The following is a 23898-nucleotide window of genomic DNA, read 5'->3' on the forward strand; positions in this document are numbered from 1 at the left end:
CCTTTTGGATATTCATATTGCCTATTTTATCTTTATGCAAATTTAAATTTCAAACTAAATTAAGTTTGCCTAAATACAGCATAACAGAATAGTCTTGACTCAAAGGAACAAAAGAAGACCTAAAGTTGAAATAGCATTCTCCCCTTACCTTCGGATAAGACAACACTTATGCCCTAAACACGTAAGACTATACCCCACTTTTAAATAAGGGAGAATTTCAGTTATAATAAGTGTATTATTCCATACATTTTTAGGAATTTGTGTTTCAATAGGATCCCACTCAACCTTCATTTCAAACACAGAGAGACTGTGAATGAAAAAGTAGATCTGTATCAGGAAAAAAAGGTACTATGTAAAGTTTAATACAATTAAGTAAAAATTCTGCCATAATATACGTATAAAGGAAATGCAAGGACCTATTCCTGACAATGAACATCAGGGAAGGGCTATCTCAGCAGGCTTTCCACGTACCTTATGGGAATAATGGGGATCCATGATCCGCGCAAGACCAAAGTCACCTATCTTCAGCACCAAGTCTTCAGTATTAATGAAAAGATTAGCTGGTTTAAGATCTCTGTGCAGTACGTTTGCAGAGTGAATGTATTTGAGCCCACGTAGCAGCTGATACATGAAAAGCCGGGCATGCTCTTCCAGTAAAGGGCCCTGCTCCAGCACGTTAGCCAAGTCTGTCTCCATGTACTCCTGAACAATGTAAACACTGTTCAGCTCCGTGAGGGAGCCCACATCGTCTGTCAACTGGCTGCCACTAGGACCAAGAATTTCAAACACTTTCACAATGTTATCATGGTCAAGTCTTCTAATAATTTTGATTTCACGTAGAGCATGTTTGACACTCTGGGGATCAGTAAGGACAATTTTCTTGATGGCTACTCTTTTGTCACAGTCATTGTCTACAGCAGAAAAAACCAAGCCGTTGCCTCCACAACCCAATGGTTTTAAGTCCATGTACCTAGAGCCCAGATCAAAACCATGAATGTTCATGAGACTTTCAAATTTCTCTGCCATTTTGAAACCCTTACTATTATTGCCTTTTCCTTTCCAACTGTTGAACTTGTGTAAACAAGGAAGAAAACTGGCATCAAAAGGAAAGATCTTTCAAAAAGGGAGAAGAAAAATAATTTTGCTTCCACAGCAAGATGGTTTCTTGATGTTCATTGCATAAGCCAACCAGGCCTGTTGAGTTCCCCTTTGATTTATTTAAAGCTCAAAAAGCTCTCCTCATACTGAGAATTAAAAAGATTGCAGTACTCATAGTTCAAGAAAGGGGCAGCAACTCTGCAGACATTTAAAGAAAACACTCAAGAAACTCAAACGGAATGAAATGACATACTATGCACTCAGATTTACTGTGCTAAACGATTTAACATTTAACAAAAATGTGAATAAATATGCACACGACAGGCTTCTATGAACATTCTCCTCACAGTGCAGATACATTCAGTGTTGGACTGGTCCTGAGCAGCATCGTTCTAAGGTGCTGGTGAGCACTATTTCCGTTTTGCTTCTTTTCTTCCTTTGTTGCTGTATTTTTCAACAGGAAGCGCTGGCAGCTGTTCGTTAACAGAAGATGGCTTTTGTTAGTGATCAGGTGGCTCCAGCTCACCACAATCACAATCAAAGCTACCGTCCATCTTAATCCGATACAACCTGCAGAATGAGAAAAAAGAAGGAACAGAGTCACCACTGCAGGAAATGCTCTTTTCTTCAACTTTGTGAAAGGACACAAATGGAGCATTCAGCTATAAACTACTACTGGTACAGTAAACTTATTTACTTATAGTCACTAAATGGAAAGATTACCATCAATCAAAAATAGCTATCCATGTTGTAAGCAATTCATAAGTGTTGGCTCAGATTCCTGATCTCACCACTAGATTCTTTATAATACTAAGGCTCATTAGGTTGTATCATTTCTTAAATGTCACTGAGTGATGGAAGGAAAGTTCGCAATATTTTTATAGAATTCTTTAAAATTTTTTGAGGGGTAAAACATTAGTAACATAAAAGAATAAATAAATAGCATAACGATGAACTTGGCAATTTTTCTTCAAGGAATACTCCCTACAGAAATGCTTGAAAATTAATATACAAATGTCACTTTTTTTGTAAATACTAAAAACAGCAAAATTTTCAACAAGAGAACATATGAGTTATATTCATTTAGTAGTAAAAATGAGTAGAGATGGTTGAAATCACGAAATACACACTACATTTAAAAAGCAAATTGCAGCTAGAAATGTGCATGCTGAGACTAGTTATATCAGGTTCACAAATACGCAAAATAATGCCATACTATGTAGCAAAAGTATAAAAAACATGAGATTGATAACAAATTCATGATAATAATTTCCTTAAGGAATGAGGGAAGGGGTTAGGGTCAGGGTGAGGTTACACAATATTCTTCAACTATATCTTTAATGTGTTATTTCTTTTTAAAAAACTGAAGTATGACAAATTATTAGAATCTTATGGAGCTGGGTGGTATTTATACGGAGAGCTCATAGTATAGTGGGGGAAGACAGGCCAATAAATAAGCCAAACACACAGATGTCAGATGGCCTAAGTGGTGTGAAAAAATAAAACAGACAAGGGGACAAGGAGGGTGGTTAGGGAATGCGTGTCTGATAAGGCGGTACTGGAGCAAAGTTCTGAAGGAAGAAGTAATGGATGGGTGGGCCTCTAGGGATGCTACGTGGGAGTAACTGCTCCAGACAGAGGGGCTGGCAGTGAGAGTGAGTGTGAGCCTCAAGTCTGAGAAACTAGGAGGCCACTGTAATAGTTCATTTAAATGTATATGCAAGTAATACAGCCTAACCCTTAAATGGAAAAGCTTCCTGTTGCTGACTTTTGATCTAAAAGCTGGTATAGGTGTATATATTGTTATTTTCTGAATGGATCTGAAGGGATTGGAAGTGGGACAGGTATAATATTCCTTTAATTCAAAGGGCTAATCATTAAAGGCAACAAGAAACTTTATCAGTGTATGAAATAAAGCAACCCATTCTGAACAAGAAGATTGACAACTTTCAATCACTTTCAGGTATGGCCTAAGAGAACTGCTAGGACTTTCAAACACATCAGCTATTTCACACTAGTAAAGCTCTTATACAATAGCGAATCTGCCTTTATTTCCTGCCTGCTTCACAGTCCTACATACTTCATATGTGGAAATACAAGATTCTAAAAAGTATACAGTTAACAGCACTTGCCTCAATAGGAGCAAATCTTCAATTCTGAGAAATCAACAAGCATGAAAAGTAATGTGTGAAAGAGAAACTAATGATACTAATAAATAAATGGCCCTTATGTTCTATTGACATAAGAACAAAAATTAATATGTACTATCCCTGAATTCTTTTAATAAATCTGAGACTTCTTGCATCCGCTTAATATTATAAAGGACAATAACAGCAAAATAGCTTTGTTTTACTATAACAGAGGTGGTTTCTTCTGTTTGCAAGTTTTTGTCTGCTTCTCAGAAATCAGGGGGGAAAAAACACAAACAAGCAGACTCCTAAAAATTCTGTAGCTTACCAGTCTATTTGTAGTTAAACATTTAAAAGTTAAAGTCTGCAAATAAACTTTTGAGTTAAAAAAAATTCTTCACATTTTTAAAGGCTTTAATTAATACTGTGTGTCCCCTGTCAATTTTTTCTATTTGTTTACATGTTGACACTTCCTGTTACCTATCAAATATCCTAGAAAAACAGTATTTTTCAAAGGCTCCAGTATTTCTGAAATTTTACATTTCTAGTCTCCACCTGAAATAAAATGGTTGTTCACTTACCTTCTTGCCCTAACATAGACAATTCCTTAAAGTTCAGTCGAGTTTTAAGTTTTTGATAAATGTGTATTTTTAATTCAGTTCGACAGACTTGACATAAGAACAAAATCTCTAAGTACTTTCAAGCTTCTATTTCACTAGCAGAGCAATCATAAGCAAGCGTAAATAATGCTTTTTCAAAAACACCCCACTATTATCTCACAAAACAGCAGCACAGTAGAAACTGCAGCCATGAGAATGAGAGATCGCTACTCAAGACCCCCACATCCACATCTGTCCCCTTCAAATTTTAATAAGACCAAGAAGCATCACAGACCAGAAACAAGTAAAAGTAGGGTTTCCAGGAGGGAATTCCTGCCCATTCTCAGGAATTTTTTTCGCTTTCCCGTTCCCGAATTCCTAGAAAAGTTGGTCAGGAAATCAGGAAAACTGGCTCCTTGAGCCCAGGTGGTTGGTAGTATTGGCCGTCACTTTGTGGAAACGATTCATCGTGGAGAACAGAAAAGTTTGCATCTCGGGATTCGGGAACGGAAAAGCGAAAAACATTCCTGAGAACGGGCGGGAATTCCCGCCTGGAAACCCTAAGTAAAAGGATGAAAACACTTTTTCAGAAATATCAGTGACTGATCAGCACTTAAGGGGCAGACAGTGGGTAAAATTCATCTTAAGGAAGGTAGGAGCTTGTGCCCAGTCTGAGAACTGCCGAGTCCTCATTATAGATTCAGATGATGACTCTATTGAAAGCCTTGAACAGACTTTTCAGAAATACGAGACCATTCTAAAGAGAGAAGGTAATATTCATCAACAATGGTAATTCTACTAGACAGTGAGGATTGCACCAATAAAAAATTGGGGGGGGGAACACCTCTTATTTACAATAACAGTGCTTGCCCAATGATCTGCTTCATTGCTCTGTGAGCAGTATCCTTCAGAGTCCATTAGTATCCATTAGGCCAAAAGCTATTGGAGCACCTTTTCATCCAGGGGCTTGGAAAGTAAGCCCACCTTAATCAGTAAGTTGGAGGTAATGTCATACCTCTGTATGATACAGTGGATCCAGTAAATGTTTTCAATTCAGTCACAATCCATTCAGCAAGTATTAATTATATATTATGTACCTGTCAATATACATACTAGGCCCTGGGATAAAATGGTAAATAAAAATAGACTTGAGCCCTGACCTCATGGAGTTTACAGTACAGGTGGAGACGAACAATAATAAAATAACATAGGAAAAAGGGAGATGCAAAGGGGACAAATGGTACCAAGAAATGGCACCAGATGCTATCAGCCTACACAGGGGGATCTGACCTATTCAGGGAGGTTAAGATATATGCCTCTGGGAACCACAAAAAGGCAGAGGCTTCCCATGCTCCCTCTTAGTGACCATGAAAACAGCTTTGTCCTTATCAGCCTGACCCCTTAGGACAGTTACGTGCCAAAGCCTGATCTCTCCAACCACCTCCATCTTTCACATCAATCATGGAGCTTCTTGTCCTGACTAAAGTATGGAGTTACAATTCAACTGGACCAGTGGATTACTGGTCAGGGCGTCCTCCACCCACATAAACGACCCCTACAAATGTCCCATTTATACCATTTTCTCCACCATCTTTCATGTTTAACTTCATAAAAGCAAAGTTCAAGGCTTAGACTCAAGAAAGATCTGGGGTTCCATATTCCAAACACTTCAAAGGAGGAAAAGGAAAACTAAGGCGGGACAGTAACTTAACATGACTCTTCCTAGCATCCTTCTAATTTCTCTGTCTACAAATATTACTCATTCTGGCCAACCTCAATGCTGATGCTGTGTTGCTTAGAGAGGGATCAGTAGTTCTAATTAGCTGGGTCAACGTTGTTTTATTTTTAACAATTTGGTAGATAAGTTTGGTGGAAGTAGAGAAAATGATTTATAAGAGTGAATTTGGCTTTATACTTTACTTGTGGTAGTCCTTCAGTGATCCACCGTAATATGGAAGTAAAAGCGCTCTACGTAGGCCAGGCTGGGTACCAGCTTCCTATGTTTATAAGACAGTTCCCTGACAGTGCATTAGCCACAGCTGTCTCCTCAAATACTACTTTCTTCCCTTAGTTACCTACTGCTTTCTGTCATTTAGCCTACCCCGATACCAAGAGAAACATAGGTACTCTGAATCAAGCCTAAGTGCATGAAATAAAGTTGTAAAAAGCAAAAGAAAGAAATAAAAGACAGTACAATAATTTCACTCTGCCCACCCCATACCCATTCTACAGAAACTGGTTTTTCTTTCCCTTCTTATCCAGTAACAACTTGGCCTGTGTCAGAAAGGGAGTCTGAATGTGCAAAACAAGTTTGAGAGGCGGGCCTTAAACATAAAGGTTACTTTTTGGGTTTTTTTCTTCCATCTTCCACTCTGCAGCTCCTCCGGTTAAATGCTGACATGGGTCATCTGGCCTGATCACACTCACAGACAGCTCTTATCCTCCACCCTCTTCGACAGCTCTTGCCTATTTTGCTCTTCTCCAGGGTCAAGTGAGTAACTTGAGTTGATTGGAATCTAGCCAGCCTCACATCTTCTCAGCCAAAACCCAGTTGCGTTTGGAGAGAAGGGAAAGGTTGATCTCTACTTATATTCACCTAGGACGGTCTCCTAACCCTGGCACAGAGAGTTGTTGTTATAGCAAATTCACCCTTCCCTAAAATCATGTCTCAAGTTCTCATCAAAGCTGCTAAGTTTCTAGGGTAGAGAAAGCCAAAAGCTACAACTTAACTGCTTGCTCATATGCATTCTTGACAAAGCTCTTGTCCCTAATGTAGGGTAGTCCTAAGAGTTATCAGGTACCTCTCTCAGGCAGAGTGCAAATTAGTGTCAGTGAATGATCTTAGGAACCTGGGATGGGAGAGAGGACCGTAAAACTAAAACAGCAAAACCTAACAAGCTTTACCTGCTATCAAGTCAAAGGCAGATGATTACATAGCTTCAAACAAAGTATCCAATTTTTTTAAAAACTCCTCTTCTACTCCCAATTTCTGTTCTTAAATTGTCTGAACCTTTGCCTAAATACATTTTAACACCTGGGACTTTCACTTGCCTTTGATCTCAAAACTAGAAAATAAATGCCATTATGTTTATTTTGATGCTCATCTCTAGTTGCCATTTACTCTAGGGTATCCATATTGGAATATCAGAACTTCACAGACCAGATCAACTAGTCGGAGACTCTCTAAAGATCCTTCCAATTCTAAAAGTCTATGATCTATAAAAGCACAGTATAAGTCTTTTACTTCACTGGGTTTTGTTCCTAAGTACTTACTGTATTTCCCCGAAAATAAGACCTAGCCGGACCATCAGCTCTAACGCGTCTTTTGGAGCAAAAATACTAACGCGTCTTTTGGAGCAAAAATTAATGTAAGACTACATTAATTTTTGCTCCAAAAGACGCGTTAGAGCTGATGGTCCGGCTAGGTCTTATTTTCGGGGAAACACGTTTTTATGGTGGTACACCCAGAATAGGTAAAATGTGATTGAAATTGCTGTATATTGAATATTAAACACAATCCCTTCTACAAACTTGTGGCTAGAAATTTAAAAATAATTATAATAACTCTTCATCACCTCTCCTATCTTCCTCCTACCCAAGCCCTCATTTCTGACTCCTCTCCTAACATTAAGGAAATGTTGGAGCAAATATACAAGCAGAAGACATGTAGGCAACCTCCTTCTTCAAGTAACTTTGGACATCTAAGGATCCCAACAAGATGAAAATTAATATAAATTTCAATAGCAGTCAGGACAGGTAAGTAACAAATAACCCCAAAATTTAAGTCTTGCTCATGTAACAAGTCTCACATAGTTGTCATCCAAGCTGTCGAGGTAGCTACCTTCTTCTCTACCACTGTCACTCGTGTTTCAGAGCAAAAGAGAAAGTGGAAATATTAATATCTCACTGGTACCTAAAGCTTCCATCTAAAAATGATACACTTCACTTCTAACCTATGGTCATACCTACTTCAAGGGAGTAGGGAAATGCAAACCCAACACTGTCCCAAAAAGGACCGAGACGTTTTGAACAGTTTTGCATAAAATAACTTTAATTCTTCCACCTGTCAACTACTTTTTTGCTCAACAAAATCTTATTGAGTGCTTACTATATATATATATACTTACTATATATATACTTACTATATATATACTTACTATATATATAGTAAGTATATATATATATAGTAAGTATATATACTTACTATATATATATATATATATCAGGCATTGTTTTAGGCATTAACATACAGGAGTCAAAATAGATTTTTTAAAAATCTAACCTCATGGAGTACATACATACACGCCTAGAGCATTCTTGTAATTCCTCCTTATCCCACTAGCATTTCTTTCTCCTTTCTTTTCTAACAGCATTCTCCTTCCTTTGTCTTTTGCCATCTTCCCCAATCTAATTTAATCTCTATTCTTCAGATCTTTTCTACTCTTTATTTTCAAGGGCACCATTCCCCTGCCCTTTGTTGTAACTCTATTTCACAATAAAAGGTTTGGAACTAAGTAGTTTTACTAACAGTTTCTGAGCATAATACCTGGTATTTAGTAGGCACCTTGAAAACTATACTGAATAAATTAATGTAAATAGCATATTCCACTTAATAGTAGGAAGTTTTGGAGAAGACAAACTCAAACCTCAGTTTGTTTAGAATCTGATCACTTTCTAACCTACCCTGAGGGAACACCAGTAATGACTCCTAGATATGGTGTTTTCCTTTCCAGGCATTCCCCCAGGAGGCTCACCCAACAGTGAACACACAGGTCTGCCAAAACATTAAGAAAGCAATTGATTTCAACACACTCAGACTGAAGAAACAAAAACACTTCAGTTTTGTTATAGCTCCTATTTTGTTTTGTTGAGAAGTCGGGAGGGATTGTGCCACTGAAATAAGTGTCCTATATAACCAGACGAGCAGGATTCTGTACAAAAGTCGTATTAGTTCATGTAATATCAAACAGGTATCATGAAGCTATGTAAGACCTTGACATTACTGATTTTACTCTTCTTCAGTACATCCTAGTAGGGTCTATGGCATCTGTCACCACAGCTTTCCAGGTTGCATATCCAGTATAACTACTCTCATTTTTTCGCTAACCCTAGTGAGGAGATGAAGAAGGCTACGTTGTGCAAGGCCAAACAAAATATTTCTGGACTCTGATCAAATGGAGAGAACAACCATGCTTGGTTGGAGAATCCCCAGTTTTAAAAACATGACTCAGAATGGCATATAACTTTTCTGGAATATCCTTTTTCCTTTGTTTCTCCTTTTCTCCAAAACTGAACAAAGTTTGCAAGATTTAAAAAAAAAAAAAGTGTATAAGTTTCCTATCAGGTTTACACTAGAGATTGGCACTTTGAAAAATTCCTACCTAATTACACTAAGCCCATATTAAAAGAAAACAAAACAAAACATGTAAGCGATAGACATCTGGGGTCTAGTCCAGGATCCATACTAATTAGCTGGCAATCAAAGCATTTTCACATTTCTAAGTCTCAGTTCCTCATCAGGTATATGATGGAGCTAAACTATCTGATTTCTATAGTCTCCTGCAGCTCTAAAATTTTATAATTTTAGTGAAAGGCTCAGGATTTCCATTTGTAATTAGAATGCAGAAAGATGCAAGACACCATTATTCTTACACCATGACATGATGGATAAGCTACAAAATCAGGGTGTTTAAAAAAAAAAACCACATCAAAACGTTAAGAATGCAAAATCTAAGTACATTAAATTCCAGAAAATGGCAAGCCCTTCATAAGAGAAGAGAACACAGCTATTCTCATTCCTGGCAAAGTGGCAGAAGAACAAGGAATTTTCCACTAACAGGATTAAGAAGAAACCAGCCAAATTTACAACTAAGTTTAATGGCTACATGTGAATTCAGATAACAGATTACAGTTCAGAGGAGGCCTAGGTACAAGCCCTACCTACTAATTCTTCCCCATGGGTATTCACTGAGTGCAAAAATCTACAGGCAAAAGACAGGTAAACTGAGAAAAAATCTCATGAAGCATATGGGTCTCCCCGTGTCCAAGACAGCTGCCCTCTGAAGACAGGGAACAAGACAAGGAAGCATTAGATAACCACCCCCAAAGCATTCTCAGAGTAAGGCAAAGAAATAGGGCAAAAACAGGAGGCAAAGAAAACCTGAGCTGGGAATGGAAAGCAAAGAAAACATCCAAGTAGTCTTAGCAGGCAGCCAGGCTGAAAAGCAGAGAGCCCCAAGGTTCAGAAAGCTGATAGGGCAGAAGAATATAAAGAGATAATGGACAAAAACTTTCGAAAACTGATAAAGGACACCAACACACAGATCCAGAAGCTCAATGAACGACAAGCAGGGTAAATACAAAGACACTCATACCTAGGCACACCACAAACTGTTGAAAATGGGGACAATGGGGAGCAACTCCTAAAAGCAACCAGGGAAAAGAGAAGTTTGTACTAGGGAAAGACAACAGGAATGATGGCTGATTTATTACAAGAAACAGTGAAAGCCAGAAGACAACAGAACTTCATCTTTAGAGTGTCAAAAGAAAAAGAAACTATCAACCCAGAATTCTATACCTAGGGAAATATATTTCAAAAATGAGGATGAAATAAAGACATTTTCAAATAGACAAAAGCAGCAAGAATTTGTCTCCAGCAGACTTTCACTATAAGAAATGCTAAAAGAAGTTATTTAGGCTGAAGGGAAATAACACCAAATGGAACCCCAAATCTTCAGAAAGGAACAAAATCCCAAAAAAGGGTAAATAACCGGATATATTAAAAGCCTTAAAAAAAAAATCTATCCACATGTTTAAGTATCTCTAAAACACTGTTTTAAGACAAAAAATAATGTATCATGTGTTTATAGCACACGTAGAAATATACGACAATAAGAGCACAAACTGAATCATGCAATCATAAGATTTACAGTATTGGTAAAGTAGTTTATATTATTTAAAATAGATAACTAATGAAAGGCTGATTGGTCATCTTTAAACACATGCATTTTTTATCATTCTGTTTACTTAATAACATATCCATAAATGAAAAGAGAAGAGAGAAAACTAAATAAATCACCAATTGTAAGCAATGATTTATTTTGCCAAGCAGTTTTTGTGTACTTTTATTTTTACATCAACAACAATACAAACTAACACATTAACAAACCACAGATTCATTGACAATTCCAAAGGAAATGGAAATTAACGTATCAAGACAAATATAATGACATTTAATTGAAATAATTTCAAGGGAGCTCTACTTTCTGTTTTAAAAGTATACAATTTTAAGGTATTCAAAAATTACATTACAGAATATGGTCCAAAAATTCTAACTTGAGGACATAAATAATATGTTTGGTACATATTTATCCCACTTCATCAACTATTATAAAAGCAATTGATTTTTTAATAACTGTTTTGTTTTTCAATTACAGTTGACCTACAATATTATATTAGTTTCAGGTGTACAACATATTGATTAGATTGTGATACAAATTATGAAGTGATCGCCCCGATAAATCTAGTACCCATCTGACACCATACAGTTACTACATTATTGACTATATTCCTTATGCTATACTTTATATCCCCATGACCAGTTTGTAACTACCAATTTGTACTTCTTAATCCCTTCCCCTTTTCACCTATCCTCCCAACCCCCTCCCATCTGGTAACCATCAAAATGTTCTCTGTGTATATGAGTTTGTTTCTGTTGTTAGTTTATTTTGCTCTTTAGATTCCACATATAAGTGAAATCATATGACATTTGTCTTTCTCTATCTGACTTACTCCACTCAGAACAATACCCCTAGGTCCATGTTGTTGCAGATAGCAAGATTTCACTTTTATGACTGAGTAATAATCCATTGTAAATATGTACCACCTCTTCTTTATCCATTCATTCATTGATGGACACTCAGGTTGCCTCCATATCCTGGCTATTGTAAATAATATTGTAATGAACATATGGATGCCCATGTCCCTTTGAAGAAGTGTTTTGGATTTCTTTGGATAAACACCTAGAAGTGGGATTACTGGGTCCTTGTCTCTTGTTGTAGCCTTTTTTTTAGTCTATTTTGTCTGGTATAAGTATTGCTACCCCAGCCCTTTGTTTCCGTTTCATGAAATATCTTTTTCCATCCCTTTACTTTAGTCTATGTGTGTCTTTCAATCTGAAGTGAGTCTCTTGTAGGCAGCATACATAAGGGTCTTGTTTTCTTATCCAGTCAGTGCCCCTATCTTTTGATTGGAGCATTTAATCCATTTAAAAGAATTGTTGATAGAGATATAGTTATTGCACTTTATTACTCATATTTTTTATCTTTTTTCTTCTTCTTAAAGAAGTACCTTTAACATTTCTTGTAATACTGGTTTAGTGTTGATGAACTCCTTTAGCTTTTTCTTATCTAGGAAGCTCTTTATCTCTCCTTCAATTCTAAATGATAGGTATGCTTGGGAATCTTGGCTGTAAGGTCCTTACTTTTCATCACCTTGAATATTCCATGCCAATCCATTCTGGCCTGCAAAGTTTCTGTTGAGAAATCAGCTGACAGTCTTATGGGAGCTCTCTTGTATGTAACTAACTGCTTTTTCACTTGCTTTTAAGATTCTCTCCTTGTCTTTAACCTTTGGCATTTTAATTAAGATGTGTCTTGGTGTGGGCCTCTTTAGGTTTATCTTGCACTTCCTGGGCTTGTATGTCTATTTCCTTCGCCAGGTTAGGGAAGTTTTATGTTACTATGTCTTCAAGTAGGTTTTCAATTCCTTACTCTCTTCTCCTTCTGGTACCCCAGTGATGTGAATATTGGTACACTTGATGTTGTCCCAGATGTCCTGTACTCTCTTTTTTGGATTTTTTCTTTTTGCTGTTCTGAATGGGTGTTTTCTGCTACTTTAACTTTTAAATCGCTGATTCGATCCTCTGCTTCATCTAATCTACTGTTGATTTTATGAAACAATGCATTATTTCAGTTATTGTATTCTTCATTTCTGACTGGTTCTTTTCTGTTTTCTATCTCCATTTTTACGTTTCCTAACGCTTTGTTAATGTTCTCACTGAATTCATCTACCCTTCCCCTAAGTTCAATGATCATCCTTATAACCAGTGTTTTAAACTCTGCGTCTGGTAGATTGCTTGCCTCCATTGTTTAGTTCTTTTTCTGGAGCTTTGTTCTGTTCTTTTATTTGGGACATGTTTCTTTGTCTCCCCATTTTGGCTGCCTCCCTGTGTTTGCTTCTATGTATTATGTAGGGCTGGAATGTCTTCCAGTGTTAGCAGAGCGGCCTTATGCAGTAGGTATCTGTGGGGCAACAGTGGCACAGTCTCCCTGGTCACCCTGAGCTGGGTGCTCCAGGTGTGTCCCCTGTGTGGGTTCTGTGTGCCCTCCTACTGTAGTTGAGCTTTGTTTGCTGTTTACACATCAATGGGAGTGACTGACCCTAGAGCTGACTGGTTGTAAAGACTAGCCGCAACTACAGTGGAGGAACTGTTGTGCAGGGACTGATCCTACTGAGGAGGATTTGCTTTAACAGTACTCCGGTGCCTGCCCAGTCTGCCCTTTGGATTTGTCGCCCTGGAGGCAGCTGGGTGGTGCTCCAGCTCAGGTTTGAAGCTGGCATGCGGGTGTGCCAGTCCCAGGGCCTCTTGGGAGGGGCTTTGCCACAGGCCAAGTTCAGCCACAGCCTGTGCCCTGCCCTGAGCCACCTGGCATTCGCCACAAAGCAATCCACAGATGGCAGCCACCCACGCTGGGCTTGGAGGTACGTGAAAGAGGCCAAGCCACAAAACAACACTGGCTGCCACCTAGTGCTGGGCTTCAGGCTATTCAGCATGAGGTACAGGGCACACCAAAGCCAGATGCTGCTTGTTTGGGTTTTGTGAACCTTTGAGAGATTTTAGGAAAGTCTGAAACATGAGCCAAGACAGGCCGTTTGTATGGAACTGGAAGAGGCTTGGTGAGGCCACAAGTTGTGTGGGGCAGGGTCTCAAGGAATCACCAAGGTGAGAAGAACAGTACTAGCCAGGTTGACGGAGACTCAGATATGGCGGCTGCCTGCATCTGCACACTGGGTGGTGGTGGGGGCTCTACAAAGAAATAATGCCTTCTACCAGCACTTCTGTCTAGGAGAAGGCTGCCCCTCCAGCTCTCACTCTAAAGTCAAACATTCAGTTTCTCCCCATATGTCCCTTGTGCAGTTCAAGCTGCTGCCCCAGCGAGTGAGCCCATCAGCGAGTAAATCCACGTACAGGCCCTTTAAGAGGAGCACCTGGGACTCCAGCTGCCCTCCTTCTCACTGAGCCACAATCTCTGCTGGTTTTCAGTCAGAAGTTGTGGGAACTTCTCTTCCAAGCACTGGAACCCTGGGCTGGGGAGCCTGGTGTGGAGCTGGGACCCCTTACTCCTACACGGGGACCACCACAGCTGAGATAGCCTCCCAATTTTTAACGGCCACACATGGGTGTGAAACCAGCCCGTTCTGCATCTCTGCCCCTCCGACCAGTCTCGAGGTGGCTTATTTTGTATGTTCTTAGTTGTAGGACTTCTGGTTCAGCTAGACTTCAGGCTATTTTTAATGATGGTTGTTCTGTAATTTAGTTGTAATTCTGATGTGGTCGTGACAGGAGGCAAGCAGTTTACCTACTCCGCCATCTTGACCAGAAATCCCAAAAGCAATTAATTTTTAAAAGTATTTGTTTATATTACAAAGGAAGTCATAGCACTAAACATCAGAATAAATTTTTTTAATATTTATTTTTTAAAAGAATATAATAGCAAGCTTCATTAAGAACATGTTATGTGTGACGCATTGTGCCGGGCATATACTCTTACACTAAATCCTCCTAACAACATTACAAAATGGGTCTTAGGATCTTTAGTTTAGAGAATTTAAATAATGCATTCAATATCACACATCAGTGACAGAGCCAGGATTTTGAACCAGGTTTATAAACCGAAGTCCATGATCTTCTCTCAAATAATGTAATGTTTTTATTGATAAATACATTACACACACACACACACACACACACACATCTGAGAGTAGACTGCATTTCCTGCAGACAGGGCATTCTTCTGCATAACCAAATATAATCATCAAAATCTGGAAAGTAACACTGGTACAGTACTACCATCTAATATTCTGTTTAAGTTTCTGCAACTACCGATAATGTACTTGAGCTAAAGGACCCAATGCAGAATCACATTAACTACAATGCAATCTTTAACATATGTTCTCCCTTTAGAAGTTTAAAGGAATCAAACAAATATTTCACACAATCCACAGAAGTTTACTGAGCACTTGGTACGTGCCAGGCACTGTTTGACGGTACAGTGAAGAATAAGACAGTTAAGGTTCTTCTGTTTCCAAAGAGTTTAGTGAGGAAAGTCTAACAAACAGATAAACTAATAACATAACTTCAGATTTGACCAAGTGCTATGAGTGGGTGGCTGGGAAATGGCCATCTAAGGAGCTGAAACCTGAATGAGGAGAAGATACCAGCGTTGCTAAGAGCTGGGAGAAGAGCATTCCAAAAAGAGAAAACAGCAAATACAACCTAAAGCAAGACAGAACTTGGTATTTCGAAGGAAATGAAAAGATGCCAGTATAGCCACAGCATCTTGATCAAAGGGAGCAACAGCTCATGTAGAGATAAGATTAGATAGGTGGAAAGGAACACATGAGGCAAGGTTCTGAATTTTATAACTACGAGATAAGGAAAACTAACGAAGGGTTTTAAGCAGACAATTGACATGACTTCCTTTACATTTTAAAAAGATGGTTCTGGCTACTGGGAGGGGAATAAACTGAAGAAGATAGTTCAGTGAAAGCAGAGAACAGTTAAAAGCTATTTCAGTAGGCCATGTGAGATTATGGTAGCTGAGACTAAACTGGTAGAAATTAAGATGTCAAATAGGAGACGGATTCAAATGATATTTTAGAGACTAAGAAAACTTGGTGATGGACTAGATATGAGGGATAAGGGAACAAGAGGATTCAAAAATAACTCCTAGGTGCCAATTACTGAGATGGGGAAGACTGGGAGAAGAATGATATGGGAGAAAGAGTTCTATTTTAGAAATGTTAAATCTATTTAGATAATGTCTATTTAGATAACCGAGTGGCAGTATCAAGCAGGCAATTGGATAATGCATCTGGAGCTCAAGCAAGAAGTCTAAGCCAAAAACATGAATTTGAGAATTATTCACATGTAGATTGTATTTAAACAATAAGCTGAATGAGACCACCTAGGGAAAGAATTTAGAAAGAGAAGGGGGAAATAAGGCCCAGAACTACACTCTGGGATATGCCAAAACTTAGAGGCAGATAGAGGAGAGAAGCCAGTAAAAAAATAGGACAAAGTATGAGGTAGAAGAAAAACAAGAAGACTATGTGTCTCATAAGCTAAGAGAGAAGCAAGTGACTAGGCAGAAAACAGAGGTCAACTATACTGAATGCTGCTACAAGAAGATCCTGTAATATGGATTTGGTAAATGTAACTCACTGGTAACCCTAGCCAGAACAATTTCAGTGGTGAGATGGTTCTAGAAGCCAGTCTGAAGCAGGTTTGAAGAGCAAAGGAAAATGAAGGGAGCACACAAAGACAACTCTTGAAAATTTGCTTGAAACAGGATCAGGAGAAGAATGTGGAATCAGGAGAGGATTTATAAGAGCTTACTGTAGCTCCACTGTCCAGTATGATAGCCAATAGCCACCTGTGGCTACTGAACAACTGAAATGTGGGTACCACATTGGACAGTATAGATGTAGAGCACATCTATAGAATAAAGATGACGCAATAGAAAAGGAAAAACTCATGAGGCAGACAAGAGATGGGTCATTGAAAAGAGAAGGAATCCAGAGCACAAGTGGAGGCACCTATAAGGAATGTACCATGAATGAAGCCAGGCATAAAATTAACCAGTGGGAACCAACAAGACCTAAAACCAGACTGTCTTCAGCCTGCCTTGGAATCTTCAGCATAAGACTAAATTACAGAAGGCTATAAAAGCTAAGCAGGAGGGGAAAGGAAGGTAATTTATATTTACTGAGTATTAAGCACTAGCTAAGCATTTTCTAAGTGACAAATTATTTCTGTTATTTAGAACCACTACCTTGTAAGTCTCATTTTACAAACAAGAGCACTGATGCCCAGAGAGGTAAAGCAACTTCACTGAAATCACACACATACCAAATGTCAAGATTTGGACACAGGCCAGTCTGACTTACTCTAGAGTTAGAATTTTCCCACTGCATAAGATGGGAGGTTAAGAACCACTCAATATTTCTGCACCTGGAAATAAATAACGTAACAAACAACAGATCAATCTGGCAGCTATCAACAAGTGCCAGCAAGCCTGGAGATATGAGGCTAAAGGCAAAACTGTTCCCTCCTCAATCCATCCACAAGATAATTAAGAAATGCTTATTTAACAGCTATTTTTATTTTTTTTAATCCAAGTGAAAATACCTTTATTAAGAAAAGGGAAAATGTACATTCTTGGAACTTAGATTATCTACTTTACTAAACACAGGAGTATCAATCAGAAAATTGCCATTGCTTTATAATAACTACTAAAATAATATCTGGGCATACAGAAAAGTGGGTAGTTAAAAATCTACCATCTCAAAACAAACAAACCCTACCATCTCTCCAATTTGTAAATGAAAAGGGAAATTATTAAACTGAGCTTAATCAATTATTAGAGCTTAGATTATTTTAAATTAAGTATGGGCAATAAGCATTTAGATCTGCGCTGTCCAATATGTTAGCCACTAGATACATGCAGCTATTTAAATATAAACTAATTTAAATAAAATTAAAAATTCAGTTCCTCAGGTGCACTCGCCACTTTCCAAGTGCTCGACGGTGTGGCTAGTGGCTACCGCACTGGACAGCACAGAACAGAACACTTTCATCATCACAGAAAGCTCTACTGGACAGTGATTAGACCCTCAGTTTTCCTTTTGACTTTTTTCAAGAGGGCCAATGGCAACTAGAAGACCTGAGTTTTCCAAATCAGTCACTAATCAGCTGAGCAACAATGTGTACATCACTTAGTAGGGCTTCTAGGCATGAATGTACATTTGAATCACCTGCAAATATTGTGAAAACAGATTCTAATAAATTCTCATGTGATGCTAATACTACTGATCCAGAAATCACACTTTGAGAACCAAGGTTAAGGTTAGATCTCTCTGGACCTCAGTTTCCTTAGCTGTCAAATGATGTACCTGGAGCAAGATAATGTCCATGACCCCTCTGTAAACACTAACATTTTATAATTTTATGGTTGTACAGAATTAAATGCACAGAGATTTCACACTCTCTGCAGAGGCACAATCTCTTCCTTGTAGTAAATGCTAGGATTCTAACAAACAATTTTTGATATTTTTTTCTGTGAAAAGACATGTAACATTTAAATGAAAATCAATGGGAAAAATGAGATTTGCTAAATAAACATTCGAACTTTTCAGAAATGGATTTAAAAGGCTAACATGTATGAAAGACAAACCTTTTAAAAACTATCAGAGGAGCACACTATATTTTCCAAATATGCAGTTCATGGAGGAAAAAAAACAATGCTGGACTCAGCCTATACCTTAAAAGCATCAGCTCCACGTGAAAAACAACTCCCTGTAAAAAGCCATTAACGACAATAACATTATTGTTGTTTTAGTAAAGTCTCAGTCAGGGCTGAGCAATAAAACTGACCAAAATCCCGATACCACTAGCAGGATGCAATGTGTAACAGCCCACAAAACAGGCAGAAGGAGCTGACAGGAGGCAGCCAACAATGCCACAAAGAATTTACTCTTGAAGCATCTTCTTTCTATTTTAACAGGGGCCCTAGAGAAACACATGATTCAAGTGGGCAATGTGAACAAGGAACTGGATAGCAGTTGGTAAGGCTCACCATTTCATAAGAGATGGGGTTAAGATATCCAGTTGGTTTATAAATTCTGAATTATGCACGACAGCTAATTACCTATATTCACACACACACACACACACACACATACACACACACACCCAGTGTACTGGAAGTACATGTTTAACCTCTAAGTGATAGGATGCTTTGAAAATCTATAATACTTTTATATTTGAATTTTATGTTTCCTTTCATTTTAAAGTTTGAATTAAACTTTAAGTTCCTTTATATAAATCATGCAACACTCTTCCAAAATCTCTCCCAAGATTTAATTCACATTAACAATATATTCATTGCTCATAAAGCTCTTCAAATAAGGCACTTTGAGTATCTCAGTTTTTATTTTTTTATTTTTATTTTTTTAAGGATGGGGTATCTCACAGTGGCCCATGCAGGGATTGAACTGGCAACCTTGGTGTTATCAGCACCATGCTCTAACCAACTGAGCTACTAACCAGCCACCCCCAAATAAGTCACTTTGAGAAGATAAATAGTATACAAAGAAAAATGAGGGAATGGGGAATTTTTTCTTCTCACTTTTAAAACAACCTGTTACTCTCAATCTTCCTTTTTTTAAATCTTATTTTAAGCCACAATGCTACATGATAGCTTTTTAAAATCAGCCAAAATATCTTAATTACCAAACATCAGTCAGTGCATGTCCTAAATTTGGAACTATACATTCAGCTTATCTTTAAAATAAAAATACTGATGGAAAACAGTGCCTATAACAATACCTATTTCAAGTTGTCTTTATTAAAGCAGAAAACTCATATAGATCAGGAAAAAGCACTATGTATGTAATTCCATCAGAATGAAATGCTCATGCTCAAAGCAATATATGATTACATATTTCTGCACCTTTACAGACTGATTTAAACTAGCTTCCAGATATTATAAAAATAACTTTTACATTACCAATGAAGATATAAGGTTAATTTCTACCCACATCATAAAAGTACTATCTGTCCTTTGTAAATACTCTGTAATAAACCTCAATCATAACCGAAGAACTGCTAGTATGAAACATTTAACTGTAGGCACTGACCAGCAATTTTACCTTTCCTCTCAACAAATGCTACAAAATTCCACCTGTAGGATATATGATAGCCTTCTAAAATGCAATTTAAGAAGCCATTACTTTTTTAGAGAAACTGTGGTTCTGAGACAGGGAGAGGGAGGGAGAGAGAGAGAGAGAATGTGGATTATAATGCGGACAGAAATATTTTAGCCTATCATTTTAAAAAAATACAGTGTATAAAAAAAAGGCCACGTAGCAGTGTGGGCAGGATGAGTCATCACCCAACTCAAAACTTGCAGCACTTCAAGCTTCCTCCTACCCGACCCTATCCCCTTCAGCAATGTACCCTGAGTCAGCAAACCTTACCATTTTGTCAGTTATGAATTCTCACGATGCTTAAATGAACTTATGTAAAATGCTACAACACTTTTAGTACTAACACTTGTCATTAGAACAGGTGCTTTTTCTATTGCAAAATTAATTGCTCTTCAATCTTCTCTAGATTCTTTAATCACAGAAGGTAGTCAAACACTGCTTTTCATCTTCTTTTGCAAATAACTGAACTCCAAAATGTGGTCATACACAGAGGGTGCCAAAACAATGTATACACATTTTAAGAAAGGAAAAAACTGTATTAAAGTTGTAACACTCAATATATACTGATCACAAAAGATGAATGCAAATCATGTGTATACATTTTTTTGGCACCCCCAGTTATAAAGGTTTTTATAAATAATTCTCCATTTCCCACAGTTTTTTTCTGAATAGCAGTATCTGGGTGATAAAACATGTTTTACTCAAATTTGGCATTTCCTAGATGACAGCAATTACTGAATTTAGGACACCAATAAGCAATTTTACAAGTTTCACAAGGCAATCCTTATTAAGTGATGTAACATATATGAAAGGACTTTACACAACTTGGCACATAGCAAGACCTTCATACACATGTTTGAACAACGAATCGTTCAAGATATGTTAAGTTTCTTCCACCCAATTATTTTTCTAACGTTAAAATCTGACATTTCTAAGAGAAACTCTAGAGGCAGTGCCCTCTTTGGACCCTACATTCATCTAGTCAGATTACTCTTTCCATCTCAGTTTTCCAACGTTGGAGAGACGCTATGTCCAACCAGACCTTTAAAATATAACAAGAATCAAGCAATCAGAAAATTACTCTGAAGCAGCCTGCGTTCCATTTTGTCCCCTGTTAATTTTTTTTTTTTCCCTCTCAACGAATCACCTTGTATCCGTAATAGAAGTTAATACTGAGACTGACTTTTAAGGGCATTTTTTTGCACTGAAGGAAAGAACATGAATTTCGCTACAAATTCAGTAGGTTTCTAATTCCACATCACCAGTTTTCTTCACTGGACCTTTTCCAATAACAAGCAAGAGAGAAAAAATAAGACAGAAAAGAAATCAAAAAGATCCTGCTTCACAGAGCTCCCACATAACACCTGAACCAGACGAGTCTTACTAAATAAAACAAGGAACAAAAGGCGGCCAAAACACCTTTACTTTTCAACGCACCACACCAAATCAGATAAAAATGCATAGCGAAGTCAGAAGGCCCTTTTTAGTGAACGGACAAAACAAGTTTTCATTTGGGTACTTTCACCCACCACCGCTCAACGTCCCGAAAGCGGCTAAGGCAAGGCTGCAGGAGAGCGGAGGGAGGAAATTAGGAATTCCCACTCAGACCAGTTTTCTGTACCTCATTTATGGCTAGACTCAAAACTTGGGCAGAGGACTTCATGGCTCTGAGACGAGCCGGGTGAGTGGTGCGCGCTACGCAATTTGCCGAGTCCACTGGAGACTTTGCCCGGCCGGAGTCAGCTGAGGCCGAGTCACCGGAATGGGATGGGGGAGGAGACCCGAGAGCATTTCGAAAGGCACCGTGCCAGGAAGGCGAGACTCCGCGCCACCTCACGCTCCCCGCCCGGGCCGCCCCTCCCGGCCGCCGCCCCTAGTCTGCCGGCCGGGCTTCGAACCTGAGAAGCCCGGGGCCCGCAGCAGCGCCGCAGCCGGCACGCGGGGTCCCCGGGGCTGGCGGGCGCGGCCCGGCCGAGCTGTCGGCGAGGGGCGTGCCGGGTGGGAGGGGCGCGCCGGCCGCTCTGACGGCCCCACGCGGGGACCCCGGCCCGCCGCCCGCCGGCCCGCGAGGGGACGCGCCGGCCAGGCCCGGGCTGGCGGGCCGGCGGGCGGGCAGGGGGCGGGCGGGAGACGGAACAAAAGCGCCTTTGTTGAGCGGCGGCCGCCGGAGGGTCACACACAATGGAGCGAGCCGGCTCCGCCGCCGCCGCCGCCGGGCCCGCCGCGGCGCCCTCCCGAGCCGCCCCGCCGGCGCGCCCCGCACACGTACACACACGCACTTACGGGACTTCTCCGAGTCATCGAGGGAGTGCGGGACCCGCGGACAGCCCCCAGGGTCGGCTCAGGTCTCCGGCTGTGCTGGCGGCACCGGTGTCTCCGAGGCTCTCGCTTTGCCGCAGTCGCCGCCATGTAACCCCGACCCGCGAGAGAGGGCGAGGGAGAGGGGGCGCGGCCTCGTGAAGCTACGCCCCTCACGTCACAGGCTCACTCCACGGGTTCCCCCGCCCCCGGCCGGCCCCGCGCGCCTGCACGCGTCGGAATTTCCAACGCTTGTGACTGGGGGCCGCGCGCCGCGGGGGTGGCCCGAGAAGCACGCGGGCTCATCAGCCGCCTCCGTGTGCTGGGCTGGGCTGGGCTGGGCTGGGCTGGGCGGCCGGCGGGGAGGTGGCCAGACGGGCCTTCTCTGCTCGGCTACTTGCTCTAGCACTAGACACAAAGTGGCTAAAACTCCTAGCGTTTACTGCGCACCTACTACATGCAAGGCACTAGGCAGTCCAAAATGAAAAGGCCTTCATCCCTGTCTCCCGGATGAGCCGGAAACAAGAAAGCCGGACCTGAAGATGGATTGGCTAGAAGGCAACAGCCGATTTACAAGGCAATCGCGTTAGAGGCCAAGTGCTAAGAAGGCCATTAATTCTGCCTGAGGGGGTGGAGAAAGGCTTCTAAGTGAGGTCGACACAGGTGACCTTTCAGCTGGATCGGAAGAAACCGATATAACCAGAGGAGGTGAGAGGGAGGGTGTTCCTGCGGAAGAAACAGCAGAGAAAGAGGGAAAGCACCTGGCTTGTTGCAGGCACTGGGACCAGGCCAGTTTTACAGAAGCGTAGAATTTGGGAAGAGCTACACTGGGACATGTAGTGGGAAATGTGGATTGGTGCCTATTTAGATGAAAGGCAAACTTATTTTATTTATCCTGGCTTATTAAGTCCAAGGAGCCTTTCCAGTGTTTATGTGAAATTTATGTAGGTATTTATTTATGAAATGAGAGACGCTGGCCAGCATATTTTTTCAATGACTTAATTCCATTCCTGATGAGAACCAAACGTTTGGCAGCCTTTATCCATTATTGTGCTCATCTTCAAGCGTGAGGCAAAGACCACTTCAAAGATCACATAGTGGCTTGAAGTTAAGTGATTTGGAGGGAACTTGAATGTTTTGTATTTAAAACAATACCATCTGAGTACCAGGTGTGAAGAGGAGATTGTGAGTAGATAAAACCGAGAGAAAGGGGAGGCTTGTTCCAACCCCAGGATTTCTAATTTGTGGATGCAGCCTCTACAACAAGAGTTCCTTACCTGCAACCACTATACATCCCTTACTGATCCAACTCTAGTCTCCCATCAGATTCGTAAGACACCTTTCCTCCCCATCCATCAATGTTGGATCACCAGGAGGAAGAGGGGAGGAAAATAAATAACAAGCACTGTGTCATCCCTGGTGGAGTTTAAAATGTAGTGTCAGCTCCTGACTTCCAGCAAGGACCACCCAAATAACCTGTTAAGCAAGCAAAGCCAAGTTCATTGCTTACAGCAGTAAGAGATCATTATGTTGGTAGTTAGAAGATTCGGAGGATCTGGTTTAAGACAGGTCTTTCAGTGAAAGAGCATGATTGAGATTGAGCTAAATTCATGAGATAATCATTTAGGATGAGTGGACACGGGAGAGTTTTGAAGCAAGCCTAGAAAAGTAAACAGTTGGTTGCTAAACCTAACAGAGTAATCCTGTTGAAGAGGGAGCTATTT

At 39.9% G+C, this 23898-nt stretch overlaps 1 protein-coding gene across 2 annotated transcripts in view; it reads right to left on the bottom strand.

Moving 5' to 3' along the window:
- The window catches only part of MAPK6 (mitogen-activated protein kinase 6), a 36950-nt gene extending 14620 nt beyond the window's left edge, over nt 1-22330 (bottom strand). Inside the window, exons 1-2 of one of the 2 annotated variants that reach the window (XM_033108540.1) lie at nt 22160-22330; nt 472-1668 (exon numbers count right to left, since the gene is read on the bottom strand). In XM_033108540.1, coding sequence (XP_032964431.1) covers nt 472-1026 — 555 coding nt within the window. In that variant the 5' untranslated portion in view covers nt 1027-1668; nt 22160-22330. Of the gene's footprint in view, nt 1-471; nt 1669-21497; nt 21646-22159 lie in introns of those variants that run through there. The other variant, XM_033108541.1, reaches the window with a different exon arrangement.
- Between the last annotated feature and the right edge of the window lie 1568 nt (nt 22331-23898).

Source organism: Rhinolophus ferrumequinum, chromosome 6 (genome assembly GCF_004115265.2).
Source record: "Rhinolophus ferrumequinum isolate MPI-CBG mRhiFer1 chromosome 6, mRhiFer1_v1.p, whole genome shotgun sequence".
NCBI classification, from domain to species: Eukaryota; Metazoa; Chordata; class Mammalia; order Chiroptera; family Rhinolophidae; genus Rhinolophus; species Rhinolophus ferrumequinum.